This window comes from Eucalyptus grandis, chromosome 3 (assembly GCF_016545825.1).
Source record: "Eucalyptus grandis isolate ANBG69807.140 chromosome 3, ASM1654582v1, whole genome shotgun sequence".
In the NCBI taxonomy this organism is placed as follows: Eukaryota; Viridiplantae; Streptophyta; class Magnoliopsida; order Myrtales; family Myrtaceae; genus Eucalyptus; species Eucalyptus grandis.
Genome location: NC_052614.1, coordinates 2,749,031 through 2,765,365, shown reverse-complemented (window position 1 = coordinate 2,765,365; position 16,335 = coordinate 2,749,031). Strand labels below are relative to the sequence as shown.

Genomic DNA, 16,335 nt, shown 5'->3' with positions numbered 1-16,335 from the left:
CTCAAGTATATGTAAAGTTTGAAGCTGTATATGATATCAAGCGATTGTAAAACATGTTCCAATGCAAACAGGATAGACCATGGAGCCAGATTGGAAAAATAGGTACGTTCTAAAACAAATTCCAGTGCAAACAAGGTAGGGTACATGGTCCAAAAAAGGAAACTAATTATAATAGAGTAGGGTATAGGGTCCAGGTCTGAAAATTACCCACCCTAGACCTGATCATCCCTACGAGACTGGATGTAGACAAGCTTGATCGGCGTGGCTAAGTTAGTGGCCTATCCTGGTCTAGCACATGGGTAGAACTAGTTGGGCACATAGTTGAGTTGATTGAGCTTAGGGCCAGCTTATGGCTTGGCACAAGACCGAGCTCATGGCTTGGCGCATGACTAGGACTAACCGGCGCATGATTGGGCTTGTCGCTTGGTGCATGGCCGGGTGGTAAGGTTGCTAAATCTATTTATGATTGATTTATGACCGATCAGTGATCTATCGCAAGTAATCCATAATTGATTCATGATTGGTCCATGACTAAGCATAGTCAATTTGTCGTTGACTCTCAGTTCTTATGTGGTTGCGTGGAATCGATCGATCCACGACCGACACACGATCACATGGGATCAATTCATGGTCATGGGATCAGTACATGACTGAGTGAAATCACCCGTGATTGATGCATGACTACATGAGATCGATCCATGATCATCTATTGATCCATGGTGGTGCATAATCATCTCACATATGTGATTTTTGACCTATGAGAAATAGCTATGATTCTAGTATGCTAGTGGCAAGAATCAACCATGGATCGATTTGAGAGATTAACCATATACCAACCAAAGAATTAGCCATGGATTGATCAAGGGATCGACCATGGACCAATCTAACAACCATGCAAGTGGATTTAAGTCGTTTGGTTAATGGATGACTGCCCCACCATAACAGTTGATCAAAGGATGGTCACGTATCATCACGGATCGATGGGTGATCTTGAAGCAATCTCAAACGGTTGTGTTCTGATCTCAAGTAATTCCATATGGTCATGTACCAATTGTGAGTAACCATGAGTCGACTTGGTATGATCACGTGTTAGTTGTGGATTGACTGATCTTGAACACCCACATGACGATTGGGGGTTGGTTTGGATCGGGCCTAGAGCCAATCCAAGGGCCAACCATTGAGCCTACACTCTGGGACACTAACCTAGTTGAGAAGGCAAATTTTACCTATGACAACCACATTAAGGGTGGCTTTGTGACAAATTTTGGACGTGTTGAAATGATCGATAGGAGATGTGCACAAAAAGCTCTTACACTGTCTCAATTGCACTTTTAATGGTCTATGTCCCATGCTTGCCTATTCTTTAGAAATGGAAAAGATGGAATATTCTAAAACCCCTTTGGTCATTTAATGAAGGTGGCGATTCATCATCTTAGGTCTCCACTTGAGGATTTAATAATCATTACCTAAGATTTATCTTAGGGGTTAAGTAAAGGACTCTTGAACAAATGTACTAATAAAAAAAAGACATGATGGCTAATTATTACTATTCTAAGGCCTAGGTGCCACATAATCCTCTTTATGGTGCCCCATATTCAAAGTGACTTTTTCTTTAAGAATGGGCCAATTACCTAAGTGAACTAATTGGAAGAGAGCTTGGTAGAATATTCTAAAAGGTCAAAACTTGAAAAGCAAATGTCCATGAAAAATATGATCATCATTACCATAGGAATCTCTTTGAAGAATAAGTAGGTTAAGTCATGATGGCATGGTATAAGTGGTCCAATGGGAGAGAGACAAGTAAGCCAACAATCATTACATTAGGTCATTAGATTGACACTTCATAAACTTAAGTGTGCCACATTGCAAATTAGTACGCCACCTCAATTTTGGAGTCGTGCCACTCTAAAAAAGGTGATTGAGTCATCTAGACAAGTAATGATGAGAATGATATCTATAAATAAGATGAGCTCTTCATTCATTTTCACCACTTAAGCCTCTTGCTCTTTACGCACCATTCTTTCCCTTGCTGTCGGCCTTGCACCATTGCTCCTCATTAAGATGCTCACGCTCGTTTTTGAGGTCCATCTAGGTAAGTAAGATCCCTAATTCTCCTTTAGGGTAGTAGACTTTATTATTGAGTTTGGTTAGGTCCTCACCCGTTCAAGCCATGGGTAGATGCAAGATCCTTAGTTTGGTTTTCTCATGTTTGTGCTTGAACATGTGTTTGAATTGTTCACGCTTGGAATAAGGTCGAGGTTTGCTTGGGTTAGGTTCAATGAGAGGCGAGATCACCCAAGGCCACAAGGCCTTGGATCGGTATCAAAGCATGCCAGTTCCAAGTCTTGTTCGATGTGAGGATCGCCGAAGGTTGCATGATCTTGGATTGGCATTGAAGTGTGCTTGTTCTAAGTCTTAATCGATACGGGGATCACCTAAGTCACAAGGTCTTGGTAAGGTATTAAAGCGTGTTGATTCTATGTCTTGATTGATGTGAGAACTTTGTGCTTGACATTTGAATCAAGCCACAAACCAAGATTCATTCACAGCATGAAGTATATTCATACTAGGTCGAAGCCAAGATCTGTCAAACTTAGGATCTTCACGAAGTAAGGTATACCAAAGTCTCAAGGTCTTAGATCAGCACTGAGGCATGTTGTTTCCAAGCCTTGTTCGATGCGGCGATCAACGCTAAGTGATCGATTCAAGTCACAGATTAAGGATCGTTCCCAACATGTTATATAGTGCAATACGAGGATTTATGGCACACATGAATGAGTGAGCACGCCTTTGGATCATGTATAAGTTGGCTAAAAAGAAAAGATAAGAATTAGCTTGTGTGACGCACTTATGTGTGCACTTGAAGATGAAAAAACGTTTGTCGCGCAGATAGCATTGACAACAATACCTCATTCATTAACGGGACGCCCTAATTAAGTCAAGATGCCTGGATCTTAAACCCAGAAATCTCGGAAAGTTAGCCCCGAGAACCCTCAATCGAATCGGGAGGGCCTGGTCGAGCTAGGATGATGGTAAAAGAATCATTTTATGCATGTCGGTATATGCATGAGTATAATGTGTTGATGTGCTCATTTTTAAGTTGATGGTAGTTTTGTATGGACATCATGTATTTAGTCAAGGCATGGCAAATAATTTGCTATTGATTCGTCATCAACCTTTGTTTGCAAGTATTGTACTTACTAGACTTCGATAATGAGATGTTTTTTTAGTAGAGAATTAAGAATTTTACTTAATTAATTCCGTGACTCACTCATTATCTTTTAGACTTATGTCAGTTTTGGGAACTGCAATCAAGTTAGAAGAGATAGGAATTTCCCTGTCCTATGTGAAAACTTATAGGGTGATATAAAAAGGGTAAAAAAAGCTTGTAAATGTACTATTGTAATATAAAGTAATGTATTATGTGTGATTTATGTCCTAGTCTTCCAGCTGTTATTTGTTTGGGGAGTTTGTTCACGTTTCCGCATGTGTTTATTTACGAGATAAAAAGAATTGGGACGACAACAAGTCTAGGACGTCACAAAAATAACCCCAATTGCTCAAAACTCTGGAGATGGAGTTAGGGTTTTTACAATCCATGACCAACCCTTATAGTTGAGTGATCGATCCACGGCCAAATAGCTTGGGTCAACTTGCGTGATTAGTGGATTGACACACTGCCAATCCCTTGATCGGTCCATGGTCAATCCTTCAATCAGGCCATGGCTGATCCCTTAGTAGTCCTCCCGATTAGGTCAATCGGTTCATGATCAATCCTTAGATCTGTCATTGAGCATAGCGATGGCAATATGATAGTGATTGTCGACGATGGCAACGGCAGGATGGAGGCTGCGGCAGATGGGGTGTGGTTCTGGACAGAGGATAGAACAGAGAGGAGAGGTGGCCGGGTAAATACAAAATGAAACGTCTACACATCGCCGTTTCATTTCGTCCGCGGAGATTATAGATGAGATTAAAGTAGGTGACAATAGATCCACCTCTTTCTCATTCCAATCAGTACACCTTTTGAAATCAGCATTGGTACAAACTGAGCATTCCAGGAGGAATGTTTATCTCTACTGCGGTAGTAATCTCCGTTCTCGTCTCCTTTTCTAAGGAATTAAACCTGTATTTTGTAAAGCGTATCCTTACTACCACTTCTTCTTACACAATTTTTAAGAACATATTTGACATTTGATCGATCCTCTCAAGTTACCACATCGTTTCGTCTTATAAGATGAGAAGAACAAAAGAAGGGGGGAAAAAGAAAAGCATCTTTGCTTTATTGTTCTCTAAGGAATACATGACATTGTGGGATGGAGACTATAATTCCATTACATTATTGGTCTGAACTTCAATCAGTATCTGTAGAAAATGTCTCCTCTGACGCGTCTAAGTCACCACGCATCTGAAGCTGCAACAAGAAGTTGAAAATTGGAAGGAATTAGAATTAGGCTGTGATAAATAAATTGGTCAACTAATCTAGAAAGTTGGACCTTTTCTCTAGTGCCAGCGTGAAGAGAGGAAATAACGAAAGGATACGACGAAGTAGGACCAAATCTTGGAAATTTTTGAAAACAAATATTAAGTTGACCATGTATTGACGTAATAGACTTTTGCCTCGCCAATAAAACCATCTCTTCGTGCAAAATGATCTAAGCCACGTGACCAACATAAATTAAATAAAATGGCGTCGGTCTGAAACATGTACTTATTTTTAAAGCTTAACATCCATATCCATTTATTATCCCTTGCACATAGAGAGCTTAGCTAGATATTGCTTTTTCCTTCACGCTCTTGTACTTCATTAAAGAAAACAAAGAAAATATTTTTCCTTCAATGACGAAGTATTAAATACAAGTTTGATCTAAACAGACAATGAAATTATTAGATTTTCATTTAGAAGATGATGGTTCGGTTGATTATACTGTATGTAACTTTGATTAGGGCTAGACTTTGCATGTGGTGTATCACACGAATCTCGTAAATTCACCTGTTTGAGAGAGAACCCAGTTGTCATCTCCAGCAACATGCCATGCAAAGTAACCTTTGAGTCCATTATCCTTGGCGTACAAGACTTTGGTAGAGATGGTTTGTGTATCATCGTAGCTGATCCATGTCGTCCCGGAATAGCAGTAGGCGGACACGACCGTGGAGTTGTACACAGTGGTTGCGCTGTTTTCGGATATGTACGTCGTGATTTGATTGTACACGATCGACCCATCGGAGGATATTGCTGCCCCAGTGAAGGGCGCAAAGTAGCCGTTGTTGTTGGCATTTGCGAGGGTGAATGCGCGCCCATAGAAGGGGAAGCCGAGCACGATCTGCCCCGCCGGCATGCCGGCCTGAATCCATGCTCTCACCCCGATGTCTCCACTTATGCCGTTCCCTAAAATTAAAGGGACCGATAATTTCAGATGCATCATATATCAAGAAAATTGCGAGTTTGATAAGCACAAATGAAGGATTTTAAATGAACAAAAATGCTCATGTTAATTACTCGCGGAATGACACAGTATGCTTTGAATTGGAGACGATGCTGTGATTCTTTTGACATTAAGGTAACAAAATTTCTAAGTCATGATACAAAAAATTAAGAAAACTCCGTTGTACCTCAGCATTGTCAAAGTTTATAACCCAAAAAAACAAGTCAAAGTTGCCACCCCTACCTGGATCATAGAGAGCAGCAAGTGGTCCTGTGGTGGAGGACCAACCTGGTCCAAAGAAATCATAGGCCATTGCATTGATCCAATCCAAGCTCGCCGCCATGGCGGCAATGGGATAATCCGCGGGTGACCAGTAGTGCGGCGAGTAATAGACTGCCGCCGACAAAAGCAGAGCATCCTCACCCGAGCTGGCCGCCTCAGCAGCCACCGCAGTCCGCCACTCCTGGAGGAGCAACCCCAAGTTGGTCATCTTCTCATCAGTGTCCGGGTATTCCCAATCAAGATCAAGGCCATGAAAGCCGTTGGACCGAGCTAGGGCTATGGAGGAATCGATGAAACTCTTTCGGGAGCTAGACTGGCTCGCCATGGCCGCAAAGTCAGTCGCACTCGAGCTGCCACCGCCGATGGACAGGAGGGTTATGACCGATGGGTTCTTCTGCTGGACGTCACTAGTGAAGGCCGCGAAAGACTGGGCGTTCGTCGACGATATGACTACCTGGTTTGTCGATGCATCGAGGTCAGCGAACGCGCAGAAGAGATGAGTGAAGAGGGTCGAATCGATGTTGGAGGCTGTGATGCCGCTGTCCGGGAACCAATAGCCTCCTTTGACGTTTTGGGCCATGCATGAGTTGATTTGGAGTAGAGACAGAAACGAGAAGAAGAGAAAGAGAAGGATATGATTGTTGCTGGAAGCCATTTTTGATGAGTAATGTGGAGGAGGTTGTACATGTTTGAGCTGATTTTATAGAGGATTTGTTGGACTCGATGCACACGCTGTGGCTTAAGTTTCGTGTTTATTCTAGAGTTCTGACTTTTTCCTAACTCTAGTCTAGAACATCAGGCTTAGTGAAATGTGGATAACGGTCGTGACTAAGAATTTTATGCAAATAAGGCCTTTTCTTGTGCTCGAATGACCCAGTCAAGTAAGAAGGAGGAATTCCTTTCTCTCACTACATTTCACGATAGATTTGAACGGAATTCCTTTCTCTCACTACCTTTCACGATAGATTTGAACCATTATATATATACACACATGGGCCGCAAAATGAAATTATTGTATGAGTGTTAGTTCATATTCTATATTGACTTTGGACGATTGAAAATGGTAAGTCCCATAAGGCTCCTCCAAATTTGACTATCCTAGTTCAATTATAATTAATGTATGTACTTGCCTATAAAATACTTGCTTGGCTACATGTGGTATTCTTTAGATTTGATGGTTCAAACCGTCCAATTTAATATCTATTATTACATTATGGGGGCAGACTCGTATGTTGATTTTGTCTTTCCAAGACTCTTTCTAATGGAGGGAGCATTGCATGCACCATATGCATGTGAACTCATTCCATCCCAACCATGGGATCATGCAAATCCACGCGAAATTCATATGATTAAGTGAGCGAGATGAAATCACTTCCCTTGACTCCCTCTCCGCTTCATCGGAGTTTTCTCTCTACCGTCTGTGTAGTACCCTCTACTCCAGTGTAGAAATGGCTACCCCTCCACTCATAATCCAAAACCCTCAGTCCAGCGTGTTTAATCCCTCATAGCTAAATCTTTCAACCCATACATCCCTTCTCACATCCATCCGTCACCATTCATCAGAACCCACAAACCCACAAAAACCCATAAAGCATAATGGAAGTTTACCCACAAAACCCTAGATCCAGATCGGTTTTCCACCCATTTGGATTTCGCCGACCCAAATTCTTGGGGTCATCACCGAACCATTCCAATCTTTGAATCTGTCTCCAGCAAAAGAGCTCCTATTCTCCAAGGCTCAGTATTGCAGATTATCTTCAAGGTATTTTCTTCAATCTTCCCGGATAGTAGCTGTGGTTTGGGATATCTCGTTATTGCCCTGCATAGAAGAGTTTCGAAATGGATAATGAGTACAATGAAGAAAGAAGAATGGCGGCTTTATGTAAAAGTCTGGGCAATTTATGGTCCGCAGATGATATAATTGATGTGAAAGATGAAATTTCCGAAGAAAAACTGCAAGAATGCAAGCTGACTCTGTTTGGGAAACTATATTCTAAGCCTAATGTTAATTTTCCAGCTTTCCTTAACACTATGAAGAAAGCTTGGAAGACTGAAAATATGGATTGCACCTTATTAGAGACAGGGTTTTTCTCATTTTCCTTCACCTCCGAAGCTGATAAACAGAGGGTTTTAAACTCAGGGCCCTGGTCTTTTTCCAGCAATTTGTTAGTGTTGCAGCAATGTCATCCCGATACTCCTGAATTATGCTATGAGTTTACCCATTGTGCTTTTGGGTTCAACTCTATGGTCTTCCCTTTGGTCGAGTTACTCACGAAATTGTAAAAGATGTGGCATCGAGAATTGGAGAAGTAGTGGAGGTGAAATTAGAAGCGAAAGGAAACGGTAATTATAAGGTTGGCAAAGCAAGAATTAATCTGAACCTGGCTGCCCCTCTAAAAACTGGAGTCATTATTAACTTGGGTAGGAAAAAGGTTTGGGTTGAATTCAAATATGAAAGACTACCGCACTATTGCTACTCTTGTGGAAGAATAGGCCACTATGCCACTGCTTGTACTGAAATACCATATAAAGAATCAGGCCTTGAGGAGAACTTACCTGGAAGGTTTGGGCATTGGTTGCGAGCGGAGGCGAGGGAACTTAGTCCATATGGGAAGATTTTCTATGGCAAACAGGAGTTTATTGAAGCGGAAGAGGAGATGGTGCCAGAGACTCCTTCATCCCCTAAAACTGAGGTGTCCAGGAAATCAGCCCTGTCTATTTGTGAGAAACAGCCTGAGGAGAATGTAGCACAAAAAGCAAACACTCAGCCTTCCTCTTCCCTTGCATTAATAGTTATAGAAGACAAAGGAAAACAGAAGAGGGGTAGTAGCTGCCTAGATGAGGAATCTTCATTGGTGTGCTATAAAGAACAACTTAAGGAATCAGAAGTTAATATGCTGGAAATTGTAGAAGCTGTGAAAGGAAGTGCAAGGACTAAACCTAGGAATACTAAGATGACCTCAGCCAAGAAAGAGAAACGATTCTGCCCTTATGGAGCTCGATCCTCAAAAACTCCGGTATTAGACAACTCTCAACTCGTTGAGACTCCCATTGAAGTAGAAAAGAAATCAGTTCAGTGGGCTTTGGTGGCTAGCCCTAATAAGCCACCGGGTTATCCATGAAGTTCCTAAGTTGGAATTGTCAAGGGTTGGGCACACCCTTGACAATTCAAGCGTTGAGAGTCTTAGTGACTCAAGAAAGGCCCAGTTTGGTATTTTTAATGGAAACAAAAAATCAAGAGCAGATGGTGCATCGAGTTAGGAGGCGACTCAAATTCCAAAACTGTTTTTTGGTAAATCCAGATGGTGTAGCGGGAGGTTTGGCTATTTTCTGGGACGATCAGCTTAATTTAACAGTTGAGGGGTCTTCCGGGACTCATATAAATGTCTGCTGTAAAATCTTAGAGTTAAGACAACTCATGAGAATCACCTTCCTACATGCTCCAAATGATTTCAGAGAAAGAGTGTTATTATGGGAATCGATCCAAAAAGACAGCACATCAAACCAGCTTCCTTGGCTATGTCTAGGCGATTTTAACGAAGTTTTGTATCATTGGGAGAAAAAAGGAAGAAGAATGGCTGAGCATTATCGAATGACAGCGTTTCGGGATTTCTTACATGCTTGTTCTTTAATGGATTTGGAAAGCAAGGGTTGCGCCTTTACCTGGAATAATAATAGAGAGGGGGATGCTTTTGTAAAGGAGAAGCTAGATAGAGCAGTTTGTACAATGGAATGGAGACTAGCATATCCTAATGCAGAATGCCTAGCCTTACTAGCTATTGGCTCAGATCATAGCCCGTTACTTCTATCACTTTTCCCAAAGAATGACTATAGAAGAAGAATGTTCAGATTTGAAGCTTTTTGGGTGGAGGATGAGGAATGCGGAACAATAGTAAAGAATGCTTGGATTTCAGCAAACGTTCCAAGAAATAACATTGTAGACAAGCTGAATATAGTGTCCCGAAATTTGGCGGAATGGAGTAAGAACAGATTCTCTAATGCACATAAGAGAATCTATTGGTTAAGGAGTGAGCTCAAGAGATGATAAACAATCCTAGGGGTTAAATGATCATATTAAGATACAAAGGATAAAACAAGAAATTGAGAGCCTATGGCGGCGAGGAGGAGTTATATTGGGGGATGAGATCAAGAATTAATCGGCTTAAATGGGGAGATAGAAACACCAAATTTTTCATGCTACTACCATCCAAAGAAGAATCGAAATAGAATCACAATGCTGAAAAATTCAGAAGGGCAGTGGATGAGAAGCGAGACGACTATAAAGGAAATGGCAGGAGCATACTTTAATGATCTATTTAAATCGGGAGGAGACAGAAATTTTCAGCCAATTTTAGATCAGATCCCAAGCTCGGTTGATGCGAATGAATCAACAAGCGACACAACCCGGATTACAATGGAGGAAATTACAGCTGCAGCTTTTCAGTTAGGAGCTACTAAAGCTCCCGGGCCTGACGGTTTTAATGGTTTATTCTTTCAAAAGCATTGGAAGGATCTAAATCAAGATATTTTCAGGGAGGTGCAGCAGTTTTTGAAACAGGATCCTTAAACCCGAGCTCAACCGGACATCAATAACCCTCATTCCTAAACTCCCAAATCCTGAGAAGATAGAACAGTTCTGTCCTATAAGCCTATGTAATTTCATATACAAGATCATCTCCAAGACATTGACGAATAGGCTGAAACCGTTACTCCCCAACCTAATTGAAGAATAACAAAGTGCTTTTGTTGGGGGACGCCAAATCCAAGACAATATCTTGATCGTACAGGAGGTGTTACATAGAATAAGAACACAGGAGAGGAAAAAAAGATTCCAAGCGGTACTAAAGTTAGATATGGAAAAGGCCTATGACCGAATAGAATGGGACTTTCTCAGGAGTGTCTAATTAAGATGGGTTTTACGTGGAAGGTGGGTTAATTGGGTGATGCAATGTGTGTCTACAGTATCGTATAGCATTAAAATTAATGGAGAGCCCATGCCTTATTTCAAACCTACTAGAGGAATCCGCCAAGGCGACCCTTTGTCTCCCTATCTCTTCATTTTAGTGGCCAATGTACTATCTCTCTTGATAAAGCAAGCTGTTTCAGCAGGTATTATTCGAGGAATCAAACTAAATCACAGCTGCCCTACGCTATCTCATCTCTTATTCGCGGATGACTCAATTTTCTTCTTACATGGAACTATAATGGAATGTCAGAATTTAGCGGCTATTCTTCATCAATATTGCTTTGCTTCTGGTCAGGCCATTAATCTTAACAAATCAGGGATATATTTCAGTAAAGGCTGCCCAGAGAGTTTGAAGAGGAATATGGCTTCTGAGCTACGAGTCCCTATAATTGACAAAACGGGGAAATATCTTGGCATTCCATCGGATTGGGGGGGATCGAAGAAAGAAATGTTTGCTTGGATCCTTGCTAGAGTCAACATGAAATTGGAGAGCTGGAAAGAGAACTTATTGACAAAAGCTGGGAAGGAAATATTGATAAAGGCTGTGGTACAGGCTATTCCTCAATACGCCATGTCCATTTTCAAAATTCCACTTTCAATTTGTAAAGCTATCGAGAGGAGAATTGCTAATTTCTGGTGGAAAACTAGTAATAAAACTTCTGGTTTACACTGGAAAAAATGGGACAGTTTAAAGCTTAGAAAGGAGGAAGGGGGACTTGGATTTAAAGACTTAGGGGTTTTAATAAAGCTATGCTAGGGAAGCAAGCTTGGAGATTAGCTCGGCAGCCAAATTCACTTTGGGGCCAACTTATGAAAGGTTTATATTTTCCACAAGGGATTTCTTGAATCTGGAAGAGGATATCGGTCTTCGTGGGGTTGGCAAAGTCTTCTAACGGGGAGGGATGCTATAGCTCCTAAAATCATGTGGGCAGTTGGGAATGGAAAGAAAATCTCCATTAGAAATGATAGATGGTTAAAGAAAGGTTTGCTTGGTGGCCCGGCAACAAGGAATGAGCCAGTTAAAGTGGCTGAACTGATAGACATAGAGGAGGGACAATGGAATGAAGCTTTAATTGTGAATCTATTTGATGAAGAAACGATATGAAATTCTTACCATTCCTATAGGCTTACCAAATACAGAGGATAAACTAGTCTGGGTTGACAACAAATCAGGGGTTTACTCAGTTAAAAGTGGATACTTCAGCAACAGGAGTCCTATAACTAGCACTCTCACTACAAGAGCATCATCTTCCTACCAGGTTAAACCAGCTCTGTGGAAATACATTTGGAAAGCAGAAACAACCCCCAAAGTGAAAATCTTTCTATGGAATGCATGCCATAATGCTCTACCTACTTTGGAGAACCTTTATAGAAGGAATGTCGTACCTGCACCGATATGTCCGCTGTGTAAGCAGGAACCTGAGACAGTGGAACACACCTTGCTACTCTGCCCTTGGACTGCACTGATATGGCATCAGCATCCCCTGCAAATCTGTATCAAAAGAACGGGTCTTACTCGGTTAGATGAATGGGTAATTAAGTTAAAGGAGGATTCACGAACCTCACCTCAATTTGATCTCGTATTAATGACCCTATGGTGTATCTGGAAGGACCGAAACAATGCAATCTTCCAGAAAATAGCCCTAAAACCACAGCAAACATTAGACCGAGCAATATTTCAGAATGATAGCTTCCAGACCTGGAATGGCAACAAAAACAGAGCAAGCAAAAAAGTAGACCATACCCACAAATGGCAAAAGCCGAAACCTGGTGTTCTGAAGGTTAATATTGATGCTTCTTTCTCCCCTGAGGTGGATGATTCCTCCCAAACCGAGAACAACACAGAGACCAATACAGGAGAAACCAGGGCGACCAGTTCCTTTGCGCAAGATTCAGAGACCCCTCCAAGAACCGAGATGAACAAGGGTGAAAATAGAAGACGAGCTGCAAGTGAAACAGTGGATGATGGGAAAGAAATTCCAGTGATCCTCTCTCCCACACGAAACTATGATATCACAACTCCGGAGGTCACATATCTTGCTCAAAACTATGTTATTTCGACTCCACCCAACCCTAACAGGGGCCTGAACAGTGCAAACCCAAGATCAAGCACAGATGCAGACGGTAGAAACCCCCCGCCAGACACAGACCTTTCTCTCATCTCTCTCGCTCGAACCCCTGCTTCTTCAACCCGATCCGAGCGAGTAAACAGCACACATCTAGCGACAAACACATGTGCGAACAGAACAGGATATGTAGAGGAAGCCTCTGCTGTCCGAGGTGCTGCAGATCTAACCCCAGTCGAGCAAAGCCAAGATGCGAATGGAGGAGACTTCACATCAGATGCAGAGATATCCCTCATCTCCCTTGCTCGAAACCCCTGTGGTCTTGACTCGAACTGAACGAAGAAACAGAGGACAGGTAGCGTCGACCACAGGAGAGAACAGAACAGGTGTTGAAGAAGAAGCCCCTGCTGACTGAAATTCTGCAGATCTACTCTTCTCCGAGCAAAACTCAGATGCGAACAGTGGAGAGTCCCGACCAGACGCTGCTTTTGGTGAAAACTCGGATTTTCAGAGCCAACAGAAGAAGAATGGCAGGAAGAATCAGGCGGCCATAGCATGCGTTGTCCGAGATGCGTCGGGGAGGATGCTCGACGGCTTCTCCAAATCAATTGCAGCGAGCTCACCCCAACAAGCAGAAGCGGTCGCGTTGGTTGAAACCCTAAAATTTCTTCTTCCCAAATCTACAGAAACGCTCGAACTCCATTCTGACTGCAGTGTACTTGTACACGGTGTAAACTCAGCAGATCAGTTTAACTGGGAAGTACAACCCCTGGTGGACCGGGCCAAGGAGCTGAAGAACAAATTTTTGGGCCTCACCATAGCCCATTGTAGCCGGGACTCAAACAAGCTTGCCGATTGGTTAGCCAAAGCACATCGGGTAAACAATTTACCGAAGAATTGGGTCACTCACCCTCCTTTTACTCTTTTTAATATACTATGCTCTGATGCTCTTGATGTAATTTCCCCGTACTTTGTTAATGAATGAATATCATGCGTAGTTTCGACCAAAAAAAAAAAAAAAAAAAAAGAGTGAGCGAGATGAAAGGGTCTAAATTTGGCAGTCAAATTTGTCAACTATGATGCTAATGGAGCTGATCATCCCAACCATCATACCATGCGAGTCTCACAAGAAATTCATAAAATTATGTGGTCCAAATGAAGCGATCCGAAAATGGTAGTCAAATTTGCCGTCTATGATTTGTCGTCTATGATGCGTGCGGAACTGAGTTATATTAGTCAATTTTTCAATGGTCAACCGTCCTTCACGCGCGTAAATGCGATGTTAATTAAAGGAACCGCAGGATGCAGCATCCCATAAGGTAAGTAGCGAAATGATCAATGTTAATTCGGTCCGCTTACGTGTAAGATTCGATCAACACGATCCCATGTGTTGTTGATGTAACTTGCAAGTTTCGCACGTTGTTTCGTGAAGAGTTCGTTCGATTTTCTTGGTCAACGCCGGAGCTGACGGCGCATCATCATCCGTTAGATTATCCTGTTGGTTGAGCAAATAATGGCAAATGTCTATGATACGGGACACGTATCGTTTCTCTATGGAGACTTTGCCAGAAGTCGAAGGAGCAATTTTGCTAAAAAGGGTATCTCGGTTCTTGATCGAGACCTACAAACTTCTGCCGACAGAAAGGTAGCTCTCCACCCATCACCATCCTTTGGTTGCGTCCGAAGGATAAAAGCTTCACCTTTGCGAGTAGTAGCACGATTGTGGTAGCTTTTTGCCGGCGGCTGCAAGTGCCGCGAGCGCAAACCTCGTGGAATGTGTAAAACAAACTTCCCGTTGTTCATACCTGCACGTATGCGCGGGTCATCTTTCCTGCTTGTCTTGATTTATCCATGCTGATTAACCATAAGAGAAGATGAGCATATGTACCATGATTCATCTGTCATTTGTACGCTTTCGAGGTATTGACGGCATTGGATATGCAATCTTGAATCTCTTGTGTCCAATTCCCTTTGTTCATATTCTTACACAGACTTGAAGCACTTATGGCTGATGACATTAGACGTATTCCAGATCGACGATAGCGTGACTGAGAAATTCGAGTGGATTGAGGAGCTACAGCATACGTAATTTGTAGATGTCAGTAGTGTAAATAGAAATAAAAGCTACATACATTGACGGATTGAAATATGCTTAGCCCTCAAATGCATGATTGGATTCTCAGTCACATTAATCGCGTTGTTGCTATCACACATAATGCATATGTTCAATTGTTCCTCACCAAAATTCCTAAGTTGCTGCTCCATTCGCAAAAGTTACAGCAGCTATCTAGAGCCACATACTCAGCTTCAGCAATTGCAAGGGTTATTGAATTTCACTTCTTTGAAAATCACGAAACAAGCATGCAATTCATTATTTGAGAATTGCCAGAGGTGCTCTTTTTGTCAATTTTGTAAACTATGAAGTCAGCGTCTCAATGTCCCAATAACATGAAATAAAAGTTGTTAAGATACCCTGTGATGATTTAATTCACAACAGTCAAATGCAATTCCTTAAGATTAGATTAGAAACGAACGCACATACATAAGCAAAACAAAATATCAATTCTAGATGCTATCAAGTACAACAATGATCCTATTATTCTCCTATATAGCTTAGGATTAACAAACTTACATTTCTCATCCTTGTCAAATTTGGTTGATGAAGGCATTGGTGTACCGATTCTCATGTTTCCATCCCAAAATTCTTCACTAATTCTGAAGCGTTTCTTTTCTTGAAATGTGAAAGTGCCAACTTTGGTTTGTTTTTATCTTACCAAAAAAAAAAAAAAAAATTTGGTTTGTTTGAGTTGAAGTTCAATAAAGAAGTTTGGTTTCCCCATCATCCTTATTTCAAACTTGTTTTGCATGATATTAGCAAATTCTTTGCAAATAACTCATCAATAATCCGAAGATGATATCATCAATACATATCTAAAAGCTAAATATGATCTTTCTTTTGCATAATGAAGTTGTATCAACTTTTTCTTTTTCAAAATATTTTTCAACAAGAAAAGTACACAATCTTTGATGCCAAGCTCTTGGAACTTGCTTAAGTCCATAAAGAGCTTTCTCGAGTTGATAAACACAACTAGTCTTATCAAGTTCTTCAGATCATTATCGTTGTTGTATGGACACTTTTTCTTTAATATAACAATTGGAAAGACATTTTTTGGTAGAAGAACAGTCCAAGTGCCATAAGCTCGGGGGGACATTTAAGTGCCATAACTTCAAAACGGTACACTTAAGTGTCACTTTCTTTTCTAATGGGACACTTAAGTGCCACCTCCGGCGACCCTTGCCAAAAATCCTATGTGGCAATATTTTATTATTTTTTTGCCTACGTGGCTCGCCGGAGAGCCGAGTCACTCTAACTCACGAAACGATGTCGTCTGCATAATAAAAGCCCAAAATCTTCCAAAAACGATGTCGTCTCCCCAAATGCCCCAAATCTAAAACCCTAAATTAGCCAAAATCCCCATTGAAGTGCTCAAATCCAAGTCTCAAACCCTAATTTTCATTTGCCCAAAATTCATTTCTCGAATCTTGGAAATGGAGAGCGGGATTCCTTGACGGCGCCTCAATTTCCTCTCACCGA

The 16,335-nt window shown here is 41.5% G+C and overlaps 2 protein-coding genes across 2 annotated transcripts in view; both read right to left on the bottom strand.

The window, feature by feature from the left end:
- Positions 1-16,335, bottom strand: part of LOC120291520 (brassinosteroid LRR receptor kinase BRL1-like) — a 56,312-nt gene that overhangs the window by 27,264 nt on the left and 12,713 nt on the right.
- Positions 4,915-6,387, bottom strand: LOC120291521 (class V chitinase-like). The gene is made up of 2 exons (XM_039309024.1): positions 5,670-6,387; positions 4,915-5,389 (listed from the first exon to the last, which is right to left on the bottom strand). Exons 1-2 carry the CDS (start codon positions 6,361-6,363, stop codon positions 4,971-4,973), a joined length of 1,113 nt encoding a protein of 370 aa, XP_039164958.1. The 5' UTR covers positions 6,364-6,387; the 3' UTR covers positions 4,915-4,970.

Coding starts and splice junctions, on each gene's coding strand:
- LOC120291521 (XM_039309024.1), bottom strand. CDS start 6,363: ATGGCTTCCAGCAACAATCATATCCTTCTCTTTCTCTTCTTCTCGTTT. Junction 5,390..5,669: donor TGCTGCTCTCTATGATCCAG/GTAGGGGTGGCA, acceptor CTTTAATTTTAG/GGAACGGCATAAGTGGAGAC.